This window comes from Neopsephotus bourkii, unplaced genomic scaffold (assembly GCF_033783945.1).
Source record: "Neopsephotus bourkii isolate Nb327-2 ecotype Australia unplaced genomic scaffold, CSIRO-AGI_Nbou_v1 NB_107, whole genome shotgun sequence".
Classification (NCBI taxonomy): Eukaryota; Metazoa; Chordata; class Aves; order Psittaciformes; family Psittacidae; genus Neopsephotus; species Neopsephotus bourkii.
In genome coordinates, this window is record NW_026900624.1 from 11,712,546 (window position 1) to 11,725,752 (window position 13,207).

Here is a 13,207-nt window from a genome sequence, read left to right on the forward strand (position 1 = left end):
CTTCTATGTGATGTATTACAAATCTATTGCAGACCTACTGATTAGTGTCTGAACAGGGATTTGTGAGGGTCATTCAACTAAAAGGGAGCAAATTTCTCATTTAATTTTCTTGGCGCCTCTTTCACCTCCTCATCCCTGTTGTGTAGGAGAAAAATTTTCCTCTCTACTCTTCAATTCACGTTCCCTAAATTCATTCCCCCAACCCCAGGAATATTTTGGCCTCCTGTGTGCCATGGGACCTCCTCTTGTTTCAGCAGTACTTAATTGTATGTCAGTATTCCAGGGGTCACCTGGGAAGAAACTCTAATTAAAGGCATTGAAAGAGACTGCAAGGGACAAAAATTAAACCTGCCAAATCTATCATAATCTGTTACTGATGCAGGATCTGAGCTGACTGCGTGCTTAAAATACACCTCAAAAGTCATCTTTCAAAACTCTTCTTCAGGTCTCCATTGGCAGCCCCGAAGGAAATTATTTCAAGTTGTTCAGAAAGCAGCAATCATGTTATGGTCCTTGAAATCCTTCGAGCAACACACACCCCCACACCAGCATTATTTTCTCACTTTCTCTGTATAAGACCCAAAACAGAAACGTGAGAACAGTGGGCTGGAGATGGAGCTGCAGATTAATCCTGCTGGAAGGATTAATTATGTAATACACCCCCTCTCCCGCCCTTACCCACAGCAATGCGAGTGAGGTAAACCTCATCCTCCCAGCTGACAACTCAGAACTAGAAAGTGCACGGAGGAGTGAAAGCAAGATAAACGTGTGGGGAAGGTGGCAATGCACTCCCACAGAGCATGATGTCATTGGGAAAAGGTTAAAAAGAAGTTCAAAACACCTTCAAGCCTCAGCAAGACCTCTCCATCTGCCCCTTCCCCCTCCTCCCCCACCTTTTCAGTGGGAGCTGCAGCCGGACCAGAACCGTATTTCTACAGTTCACGGCCATCTGATGGAGTGTGGATTTTACTTCAAGTAAAACAGGAGCTAGGAGCACATACACGAGAAGATATATTAAGAAAGCAGGTTTGCAACTTAAAAGAAGCTGGCGCAGTTTCTCTCTGAGAGCCTTACTGAGAGTCCCTGCAAAAAAAAAAAAAAAAGTGTTGCTGATTCAAAAGAAGAGGAGGAATGGGGAACTAAAAAAGAATTCTGCATGCCTGTGTGAGAGGGAGACGTGTGTGTGTGTACATGTTGAATGCGTGCTTGTGTGTGCGAGGCGACGGGTGCGGGGAGCTTGAGATGATGGCTTTTTTTATGTGAAAGACACGTGAATGCACTTCCCCGAGAAGGGCACCAAGCTGAGCCAAAGAGCAGCAGGGGTAGGGAGTGGGGATGGAGGAGGGAAGGAGGAGAAGGAATAACACAGAAGGGAAAAAAAAAAAAGGAGGGGGAGGAGACGGAGGAGGGATTACTATTTCAGAAGACATTCATAGAAAGAGGGTGGCAAATTCGGTGACCACCTTTAAAGGAAGTTTCCTGGGACCTAGCAAGAAAGAAAGAAGCCCAAAGAAGGAAAATAAAGGGCTATGATTTCCTTGTCCTGTTGCTTTGTCTCTGGCTCCCTCTGCTTCTGGAAGAGTAGCCACAGGACACAAAGATGCCCAGCTGGTCGCTGCACGCCCGAGTTTGGTGTCTCTCTCCTGTTTAGCCTGCTTTCTCAGAAGGGGAGGACTCACAGCCCGACAGCCTTTTAGTTTAACCTTAAGAGTGTGTGCCGCCTCTCTGCCCATCCCAAGAGCTCGCTGGAGGTGGAGAGGGGAGAAAAAGGAGGACTTGTAAGTGCCCAAGGAGCTCCTGATGCTCAGAGGAGGCAGACGATCCCGTGGACGACGCGGAAAGGACTGATTTATTGCCGTTTTCCTTCTTTTTCTTTTCCTTTTTATTATTTTTTACGTTATTTTTAGGGTTTTTTTTTTTTGTGTGTGTGTGTGTGCGTGTCCTCCCTCTCCTTTGGCGCACACCAGTGTTTGGGGATCTCTGAAAACACAAATCAAAACACCAGCCCCGAAGCCCCAACCCCTTGGCTAGCTCTTATGGGAATGAAACACTCCTCCCGATGCCTGCTCCTGAGGAGGAAAATGGCGGAGAACGCTGCCGACAGCACCGAGGTAAGGATGCGAGGCAGAGCCCGGCGCCTGAGCTCCCCCAGCCCCAAGCACAGATTCCTTAGCAGGAGCAACAGTAAGTGTAGAACAACTTTCCTGGTCCCTTCGGCTAGCCTCTGCCTCCGTCGCTGCTGTGATTTGCTGTATGCGTGTCGTGTCCCCCGTTATCCCCCTCCCCGTTCTCCCATGGCAGAGAACTTTGCACCCCGCTGAACTCTGCCGTCCCCCGGGCTGCTTCCCGGAAGCCGCCGCTTTACGGCTGGTTCCCCTAAGTTGGGTGGGCCGAGAGGAGGCGAGTCTGCGAGCGGGACACGGGGTGGAGAGGAGGGTGTTTGCGGCTGTCAGAAAGCGTGACGGGTCTGGGCAGGCTGGAAGGGTCACAGAAGGTCTCCTGCGACAGCACTCTGGCCAGCTCCGAGAGCTTTCCGCATGGAGCCTCCGCTAGGATTGTGAGCGGAACGTGAGGAGTACCCGTGTATCTGTAGCATCCCGTGTATTACCAAGCAGAGCTGCCCGAGGTAGGGGCGGAGGGCAGGAGGAGCGAGCATTCCCGCTTGAGCCCTGCTGGCCTGTGCAGTGCCGAGAATAGCTTTGCATTGCCTGCGTGCCTGCGAGCTCTCAGGTTTTCTGCAAGAAAATCGCCCCGCTTCCCTCCCTCTACCCCAGCCCCTCCCCATCCTCGTTACCTTTGGTTTTCCCAACATCGGGGTTGAGCAGCCCTAGTTTACTTGTCTAGTGCTGTCTTGACCTCACAGAGACTTGAGCAGTGTGCAAAGTCTCGGATCTGGAAAAGCAGGGGGATGCAGGATGCAGTATAAGCTTTTCTGGGAGCATGTGAGGAGACAGGCGAAAGTGTGTGCCAAACTCCCCGTTTCTATTAATAGTCTGTGGCTAGCACACTGACTGAACACTTAACACATGGTTAAGCGATATGCAGCACAGCTATGGACAGACCCCAAGGACACTCCCTGCACCCTAGCCAACAACAGCTTTGCCCTTACATGCATGGGTGTCACTGACCCTTCTCCCCAGTTGCCCTGCAGAACAAAAGCATGACTTCAGTGTGAGCACATCGCTATTCCCTCCTTTATTCTTTCAGTGTCTCTGCCAAATGTCTCCTTCCTTCAGGTAGTCCTCCCAGTAGGCGTCCTGATCCCTCATGAATTCCACATTTCTCCTACTAATAGTGCTCTTTCTGTTTGACTTTTAATGAATATGCTTCCTTCACCATAACAGAATTCACGAGCAGAATTTTCTCAAATGAATGCAATATAAGCACAAATCAAAGAACATGCCTGATAACTGCTTTACAACCTCACAGAGTACTGCTTGCAGAAGAGGCATCTATAAATAGCAAGAAGCCTGTCTGCACATCTGTAAATTTTTGTAGTACTGACAGAACATATTGCATTAAAGATCCCAGGATCCTGGGCAGTATTGCAAGGAGAAATGTCCAAGCACAGCCAGTTCCTTTCAAAGCCATTTTTAAATGGAAGCTATATTTAGACAGGGAAAGTGGGGGAGAGGAGGTCTTTAAATATTCCTCTTCTATTTCAATTCACTGTACATTTTTGTTGTTTATCAGCCTTTCTCTTTCTGCTAGTTCAATGCTGCATACACTGCAATGTTGTTTTATGGAGGAGGCTTTCTTAGCAACGACAGTTTAATTCCAATGCTGTATAGAGGTTTGGAGAATATTAAAATGCTGTGCTTCCTCTCCTCGAAGTATCCATCAGTGACAGATTTGTAAAATGAGAGAGAAAATGTTGCAGATTAGGCAATTTTCTTAAGGAGGAGGCATCCGTTCATAACACCTGCCAAGATATTTTCTATTTTATTAATTTTCATATTTGTGATGTTAAGATCTGTTACATACTGAGAGAATTAGTCTACATATATGCAGAGGTAGAAGCGCACGAAGCAAAATATGCCAAGACCTTTGAAGCTCTTTTACTTGTTAAGCATGATGGAATACAGGACAAAGCATCTCACTTTTGGACTTATCACAGTGTCAGGGTACAATTAGGAATTGGTATAAATTTGCGTCATTTAAAACCAGTAGGGTTCTAGTAATAAACATGATTCAGTGCTAAATTCCTGAAGTACTTTGATGCCATGGTGATAGGCATGATGTAGAAAATGTCAACTATAATGAGAGATGAAGAGTTAAAACATTTAACAATTGGTATAAATGCCCCACTTCCAAATAATTCCAAAAACCTTCTGGTTCTTACTCAGATTAATCAAACTTTTTGTCAAATATGGCAAGTAAACTGTTTCAGTAATAGTGGAGTTAAAAAAAAGATACATTAAGAACCATGGACACTGTATTTTTTATTTCTTTAACTGCTCTCTGATGACCACAGTGCTAGCTCATTATCTGAAGGAACTTGAAGTTATGACAACAAATACAGAACAGGGAAAACCAAAACTACAGTAAGACAATACTCACTGTTTCCTCAAACAAGAATACAAGACAGTAGAAAAGCAATAGCTCACTAGCATTACTTTCCAGTCAAGGAAGACACCTCTTATTTACACAAGTGTGCTCCAATAGTACTATATTATAGAATTATATCATCATAGACTCACAGAATAGTTAGGGTTGGAAAGGACCTTAAGATCATCAAGTTCCAACCCCCCTGCCATGGGCAGGGACACCTCGCTCTAAACCATCTCACCCAAATTATACAAAATTATTATACAGAATATTATACAGACATTTACATTATCAATATCCCCAGAGACTTATATCTTCATACAAAACATACTTGAGTGTAAGTGTTGCACACAAGTGCTGTTGTATCAGGCTCAGAATAGTTTTGGAATTTTATTGTACTGATAACAGCCTGATATTAGTCTGTCTGCCAGAGCTGAAGTGGAAGCAGTGGGTTTTTTTGTCTGTATTTATAGCAGCCCGAGAGTACATACTGATTTGTGTAAAAATAAGTCAAGTGAAATAAAACTGTAAGGCTTTTCTATTTAGAGCCTCACTGAAGGGCATAGTGGTCCCTCAAATAGGAAATTTGCTAGAATGGTTTTGGATCCTTGTTTAGAGTGCACAGAGAAAAAAAGATCAAGAAACTCTTTATTCCCCTTGGCCATCCCATGAACTTGAAGAGAAGTTCCATTGGAACAAAAGCTATAAAATCTCTCCTCGAGGTCTAAAAATTAACATCTGTATCTGTGTAACCTCTAGTCATGAGCAAAGACTTGTCTAAATAAAAAAGGACTGTTTGCAGAAATAGCAACCAGGATTGAGTTCTTTGCAAATAATTAAAGGCACACAGATAGTAAGGTGAAGGAGAAACAGTTATTTGTAGAAGGTACGCATGAAGATTCTGTGAAATTCATGGTGCTGACCTGCTGTAGATTTTGGTTTACATGTCTTTTTATATTAAATTTATTAAATGGAAGCCTTATTAATAGGAGGCCTGATATCAGTGATGGGAAACAAATTGCAAGCGAGATTTCAGAAGTGTGCCTGAGTGTAGCTTGTGAACTCATGCCAAGTAAAGAGAACAGAATCATAGAACCATGGGATAGTTTGGGTTTAATGGGTGTAGATGACCTTTAAAGGTCATCTAGTTCAACCTGTCTGCAGTGAGCATGGGCATCTTCAACTAGATCAGGTTGCTCAGAGTCGCATCCAAGCTGACCTTGCATGTTTCCAGGAACAGGACATCTACCACCTCTTTGGGCAACCTGTTCCACCACACTCATTGTGAAAAATTTCACTTCATCAAAGGCAATTCTTATGCTGAAGACTTCAGTTTCTGCATACAGATGCTGGTTTCATTGCTAAGACTAGGGAGATGAGGTGATTTACAAATGGTAGTAAAATAGAGTCCTCCTTGTTGTCCTATTACACAAAGCTTGGGGTTTGGCTAGAAAAAAGAAAAAATATTTTGAATATTTGGGATAAGAGGCATAACAGAAGTGGTTCCCCATACAGATGTATGTAAGTGGTGCAGTATCATGAGATCCAGATCTGTGAAAGTAACTGCTCTTTTCAGAAGCTGGGAGATGACAGTGCCCTCTCTGCATGAATTCCAGCCATACCACTACTGTGGGGAGAATGGAGTATAAAACTATTGAAATCATAAGCTTCTCTTTTCTGATTCATGAATAGGAGGAGAGGTTTTTCCTTAAAAACTTATCAAAGTACAAATGAACAGAAGCAGAGCAAGAGTGTGCCTAACAGGGGACATAAGTTTTGTTCCTGGCTATTACACTGGATGATCTTGGAGATAAAATTTAATCCCTCTGAGTGTTCCCATTCATACTGTTGAATTCTGTGTTCTATTGGTGAAAGGTGCTGTAGATTATTTGATGTTACTGAATTGCTTAGAACACCATATGTGGATGAACATTAATGAGAGTGATGCTTAACCTAGAGAAGAATATCACTCCTCTGTGGTGTATTTCTTAGGCTAACAGAAGTCACAGCAGATCTAGCATGGTGTCAGACAGCTCGCTGAAGAAGCAGCTTATGACATACCTTTCAGTTTTTCTGACTGGTGCACAGCATACTCATGTCACATAACTTTGAACAGGAAAAGTTGATAGCTGGTGTGTGCAAGTAGTATAGGTGACCTATAAGAGACCAGACCACTGGTCCATGCTTTACCTGTTTTGCATTGCTGCCAAGGCAGTCAGAAAGCTGACCCAGGATGTTAGTGAGAAAACTGTCATTTCACTGTGGGTTAGTCAAACCCCCGAGGGCAATAGAGGCAGCTCTAAGTTAAAGCAGGGAGTATTCTACTTCACTGCAAATAGAACCATAGAATAGTTAGGTTTGGAAAGGACCTTAAGATCATCTAGTTCCAAACCCCCTTCCATGGGCAGGGACACCTCACACTAGACCATGTCACTCAAGATGCTGTCCAGCCTGGACTTGAACACTGCCAGGGATGGAGCATTTACCACTTCTTTAGGCAACCCATTCCAGTGCCTCACCACCCTCACAGTAAAGAATTTCTTCCTTATACCTAACCTGAACTTCCCCTGTTTAAGTTTGAACCCGTTACCCCTTGTCCTATCACTACAGTCCCTAATGAAGAGTCCCTTCCCAGCATCCCTATAGGCCCCCTTCAGATACTGGAAGGCTGCTATGAAGTCTCCACGCAGCCTTCTCTTTTCCAGGCTGAACAGTCTCAACTTTCTCAGCCTGTGTTCATATGGGAGGTGCTCCAGTCCTCTGATCATCCTCGTGGCCTCCTCTGGACTTGTTCCAACAGTTCCATGTCCTTTTTATGTTGAGGACACCAGAACTGCACACAATACTCCAAGTGAGGTCTCACGAGAGCAGAGTAGAGGGGCAGGATCACCTCCTTCAACCTGCTGGTCACGCTGCTTTTGATGCAGCCCAGGATACAGTTGGCTTTCTGGGCTGCAAGCGCACACTGAAGCCGCCTCATTGACCAGCGCCCCCAAGTCCTTCTCCGCAGGGCTGCTCTGAATCTCTTCTCTGCCCAGCCTATAGCTGTGCCTGGGATTGTTCTGAACCAGGTGTAGGACCTTGAACTTGATGTGGTTGAACTTCACAAGGTTAGCATCAGCCCACCTCACAAGCGTGTCAAGATCCCTTTGGATGACATCCTGAACAGTGCTCCTACTAGGTACTCAGGCTAGTAACAAGCTAGTTTTAGTATAGTCATTATGTCTTTTTTGTTGTTTTTTGTTTGTTGCTCAGATGAATATCTCGTGTAGTTAAAGGCATTACATTCCTTTCTCTAATTTAATAATAAAAATTCAAGACATTGACTATAATATTTTGGCCACATTGAAGAAATAACTTTTGGTTTGCATTAATAATACAAATAGGATAAAAAATGTTCATGTTTAAATAAAGAGTAACAGCAGTCACTCAAAGCAGAGTTTTAAGATAAAGATGTCTCGGTGTGGATCATCCTCTGCCAGTATAAAGTTGTTCTAGTGAACAGCATTTTAGTGTCAAGAAGACTGGTATTTATTAGAAAGGGTACAGTTCATCTTGGTGACATCATGGTCTGGATCATATTGTGGCAGTGCTGAAGGAGGAGTTCCCTGCTAGTGAGCACTTTGAACAGAAGTTGCTGTAATGACTCTTTTTCCAAACTCAGTGTCTGAAAAGCACCAAAATTCTTCAGAGATTGTAAGAAGTTCTGTAGATGACTATGTTTGTTCTACCTGCATGCCGAAAGTGAGCTTAGCAAAACTGACTCACATGCCTTCGAGAGCTTTAATTGCAGCCTGACTGTGGAAGATGAAGGCTTCTGCCCTTACTGGTACAGGCAGAGCAGAGAAATAAAGGTAAAAAAGCATTGAGCCTAATCTTTTAATAAGATTTTCCCGATTTTGCAACAAAGTTCAGTCCATTGACAGATGAGGCGATGAATAGCTAAAGGGATGAATGATGAAACTGGTCAATGCAACCTCTGCTTCCACAGAGGATCGTGCTGCCTGCTATCCTGTTCATTAGCTTTAATGACAGCTGTATTTTCAGTCTAGAGTTTTGGATAAAATGAATTGTTGTTTCCATGTTTCTTTCTTCTTTGGGAATAACCTCTAAATAACAGAAAAAAAAGAAAAAAAAAAAGACTCACCTCAAGAAAGCAAAGAGAAGATTGCCCACTAAGTGGCTGGACTGAAGGTGTCTTGACCATGCCAGAATGGAGCAATTGCTCACTAGTCACAGCCTTCCTGTCTTTTTCCTGTGTTCTTGAACTGATGCTGACTGGCTCCATGGAGTCTCTTAGCATGCTATTCCCTTCAAGCTGTTGCATGGGTGCTGAGACAACTTGCTTACTTTATAGTGATTGTATGAGGATGGACACTATTTTGTTCTCAGTATTTCAGTTTTAATCTGAGATTTAAGAGGTGTAGAAAGATGAAGGATGATTGCTTTATTTATTTCTTATAAGCTATGTTTTTCAGGTCCCAGTTGTGAAAAATCTGTCTCAAAACTCAAAATTTTAAAAGGTATGTAAATTTTTTTCTTTTCAGCATATTTCATAAAATCATAGAATGGCTAGGATAGGAAGGGAACTTAATGATCATCTAGTTCTACCCTGCCCCGCCACAGGCAGGGACACCCTCCGCTAGACCAGATTGCTCAAAGCCCTGTTCAACCTGGGCTTGAACACTTCCAGATATGGGACATCCATAACTTCTCTGGGCAACCTGTTCTAGTGCCTTAACCACCTTCACAGTGAAGAATTTATTCCAAATACCTAATCAAAATCTGCCCTCTTTCAGTTTAAAGCCATTTCCCTTGTCCTGTCACTACATGCTCATGTCAAAAAGTCATGTCAAAAGTCCCTCTCCAGATTTCTTGTAGGTCCCCTTTAGGTACTGGAAGACTGCTTACAAGAGTTTTCTCTTCTCCAGGCTGAATAAAAATAGCAGAGCCTTCTCTTCTCCAGGCTGAATGAGCCGGACTTTCTCAGCCTGTCTACATAGCAAAGGTGCTCCACCCCTCTGATTGTTTTCATGGCCCTCTTCTGGATTCGCTCAAGCAGGTCCAAGTCCTTCTTGTGGGTCCAGAGAAGAATGCAGAAATCCAGGTGGGGTCTAACAAGAGTGGAGTAGATGGGGAGAATCACCTCCCTTGACTTGCTGGTTACACTGCTGGTGATACAGCCCAGCATACAGTTGGCTTTCTGTGCTACAAGTGCATACTGACAGAGCTTCTCACTGATCAACACACAGAATCATAGAATAGTTAGGGTTCGAAAGAACCTTAAGATCATCTAGTTCCAACCCCCCTTCCATGGGCAGGGACACCTCACACTAGACCATGTCACTCAAGATGCTGTCCAGCCTGGACTTGAACACTGCCAGGGATGGAGCATTTATCACTTCTTTGGGCAACCTGTTCCAGTGACTCACCACCCTCACAGTAAAGAATTTCTTCCTTACATCTAACCTGAACTTCCCCTGTTTAAGTTTGAACCCATTACCCCTTGTCCTGTTACTGTAGAACCTAAGGAAGAGTCCTTCTCCAGCATCCTTGTAGGCCCCCTTCAGATACTGGAAGGCTGCTATGGGGTCTCCAAGCAGCTTCTCTTTTCCAGGCAGAACAGCCCCAACTTTCTCAGCCTGTCTTCATATAGGAGGTGCTCCAGTCCCCTGATCATCCTCGTGGCCTCCTCTGGACTTGTTCCAACAGTTCCATGTCCTTTTTATGTTGAGGACACCAGAACTGCACACAGTACTCCAAGTGAGGTCTCACGAGAGCAGAGTAGAGGGGCAGGATCACCTCCTTCGACCTGCTGGTCACACTCCTTTTGATGCAGCCCAGGATACGGTTGGCTTTCTGGGCTGCAAGTGCACACTGAAGCTGGCTCATGTTCATTTTCTCATCAACCAACACCCCCAAGTCCTTCTCCGCAGGGCTGCTCTGAATCTCTTCTCTGCCCAACCTGTAGCTGTGCCTGGGATTGCTCCGACCCAGGTGTAGGACCTTGCACTTGGCATGGTTAAACTTCATGAGGCTGGCATCAGCCCACCTCACAAGCGTGTCAAGGTCCCTCTGGATGGCATTCCTTCCCTCCAGCGTATCAACCGAACCACACAGCTTGGTGTCATCGGCAAACTTGCTGAGGGCGCACTCAATCCCACTGTCCATGTCAGAGACAAAGATGTTAAACAAGACCGGTTCCAACACCGATCCCTGAGGGACACCACTCGTTACTGGTCTCCAGTTGGACATTGAGCCATTGACCACAACACTTCTTGTGCGGCCATCCAGCGAGTTCTTTTTTCCACTGAGTGGTCCATCCTTGAAATTGATGTCTCTCCAATTTAGAGACAAGGATGTCGTATGGGACAGTATCGAACACTTTGCACAAGTCCAGGTAGATGGCATCAACTGCTCTGCCCCTGTCCATCAGTTCTGTTGCCCCATCATAGAAGGCCACCAGATTGGTCAGGCAGAATTTCCCCTTAGTGAAGCCATGCTGGCTGTCACCAAGCACCTTGTTGATCTTCATGTGCCTTAGCATGCCTTCCAGGAGAATCTGCTCCAAGATTTTGCCAGGCACAGAGGTGAGACTGACTGGTCTGTAATTCTCCGGGTCATCCATTTTCCCCCTCTTGAAAATGGGGTTATATTTCCCTTTTTCCAGTCGTCAGGAACTTCACCTGACTGCCATGATTTTTCAAATATGATGGGCAGCGGCTTAGCAACTTCATTTGCCAGCTCCTTCAGGGCCCGCGGATGGATTTCATCAGGTCGCATGCACTTCTGCACGTTCAGATTCTTAAGGTGATCTTGAACCTGATCTAGTATGAGTTCCATACTCTCCAGCTTATCACTGACATAAATAGCAAGGCCCCCTCCCTGTCTGCCTGGCCTGTCTTTTCTAAAGATTCTATAACCTTCCATTCCAACACTCTAGTCCTAGGAGCCATGCCACTATGTTTCTGTGATCCCAACAATGTTGTATCTCCGTAGCTGTATACACATCTAATTCCTCTTGTTTATTCCCCATACTATGGGCATTTGTATAGAGGCATCTGAGCTGAGCTCTAGATAAAGGCAGCTCCTTGACTGGAGTGGCTTAAATAGTTCCGCATTGCTCTGAGCATTTATTATAAGTGCTGGCAACTGACAGGGAGTGTTGGAATGGAATGATGCCCCCCTCCCCCAGCACATCTAGCTTAAAGCTGCCTTGACCAATCTGGCAAGCCTCCTCCTACCAAAGCTGCTGAGATCAGCTCCACCAGCCTCCAGTAGACCTGGCCTCCCAAATTGAGTCCCATGTTCTAAACAACACTAACTATAGCACCACCATTCTAACCATTTATTAACCTGCCAAATCTTCCTGGCCTCTCCTTTGATCTGTAGGATTGATGAAAAAACTATCTGAGCCCCAGAGCCCCTAACCATCTCTCCCAGGGCTCTGTAGTCCTTCTTAATGCTTTCCAGGTTACTGCTGTCAATATCACTAGCACCCACATGGACCACTAGAAGCAGGTAAGTCAGTGGGGCTTACTAGACCAGGCAGCGTCTCAGCAACATCCCTTGGTAGGCAGCACACCTCCCTCGAGACTGGGTCAGGCTGACAGATGGGTGCCTCTGTCCCTTTCAAAGTAGAGCCCCCTACTACTACGACCCGCTGCTTTTTCCTGGCAGCACCAGTAGTGATCCCCTTTACCAGTGCATCAGCCGGCTGTTCATTTGCTGAGGTTTGTGTTTCCTTGACAGCCCCTGCAGAACCGCGAAACAGTTCAGAGTGGGGACAGCAGATTTAGGAGGAAGCCCCTTGCTTTTAATTGTCCCCTTCCTCCTTTTTTTTTTTTTTTTTTTGTTTGTTTGTTTGTTTGTTTTTTTGTTACTAGCTCCCAGCCATCAGGATTACTGCCCTCCTCCTCTTCTGTACACGCTATGGTGGACGCTTGAGGCCCCTGCACAGTTTGGGCAGGGAGCAAGCAGTCCAGCTCCCTCTCAGCTTCCCTGACATCTTGCAGCCTATTGACATCATCCCGCAGCTCAGACACACCTGCTGCAGGAGGGCCTCCACCAGGGAGCACCGAGTGCAGCCCAGCCCATTGTGCACCTTTCCCTCACCAGAGCAGTGCAGGCACTCTCTACACTCCCAGCTCTGCACTGCAGCCTCCCCTCTCACCGGCTCTGTCTGGGTGCCTACGCTGGCCACCGCCGGGGCAGCCAGAGCAGAGCTCCCAGACGTGGCCTGTCCCTGAGGCGAGCGCTCACCACCCCTCTCACCTTCCCGAAACTGCCACTCTGCCCGGCTGGTCGCTCACGTTCCCCGGGGTGTGTTTTATCCACCCAGAGCTGGTGCCGTCTCTCCTGGTACCGCCCCCTGTGAGTCCCTGCTCGCACCAGCAGAGCTGCCGACTCCTGGGCACGTCCTGCAGGGGACGTGAGGCTCCCTCCTTGGCTCATGCCACTCAGGACTGGGGCTCCTGGAGGCAGTGTTTCCTCTCGCTCCGGTGTTGAAGGTGTCTTCTCTGGAGTTACCTTGGCAAGTTACTCATCCCCAAGTCCTTCTCAATCCAGTTTCCACCCAACCTATATTTATGCCTGGGATTGCCCCAACCCAGGTGCAGGACCTTGCACTTGGCCTTGTTGAACTTCATGAGGTTGGCAT

The 13,207-nt window shown here is 45.9% G+C and overlaps 1 protein-coding gene across 3 annotated transcripts in view; it reads left to right on the forward strand.

The window, feature by feature from the left end:
* Positions 1–1,906: 1,906 nt before the first annotated feature.
* PRMT8 (protein arginine methyltransferase 8) overlaps positions 1,907–13,207 on the forward strand; it is a 58,671-nt gene continuing 47,370 nt past the window's right edge. For 2 of the 3 annotated variants that reach the window (XM_061360704.1, XM_061360714.1), the window contains exon 1: positions 1,907–2,111. In XM_061360704.1, coding sequence (XP_061216688.1) covers positions 2,037–2,111 — 75 coding nt within the window. In that variant the 5' untranslated portion in view covers positions 1,907–2,036. Of the gene's footprint in view, positions 2,185–13,207 lie in introns of all 3 variants that reach the window. The other variant, XM_061360724.1, reaches the window with a different exon arrangement.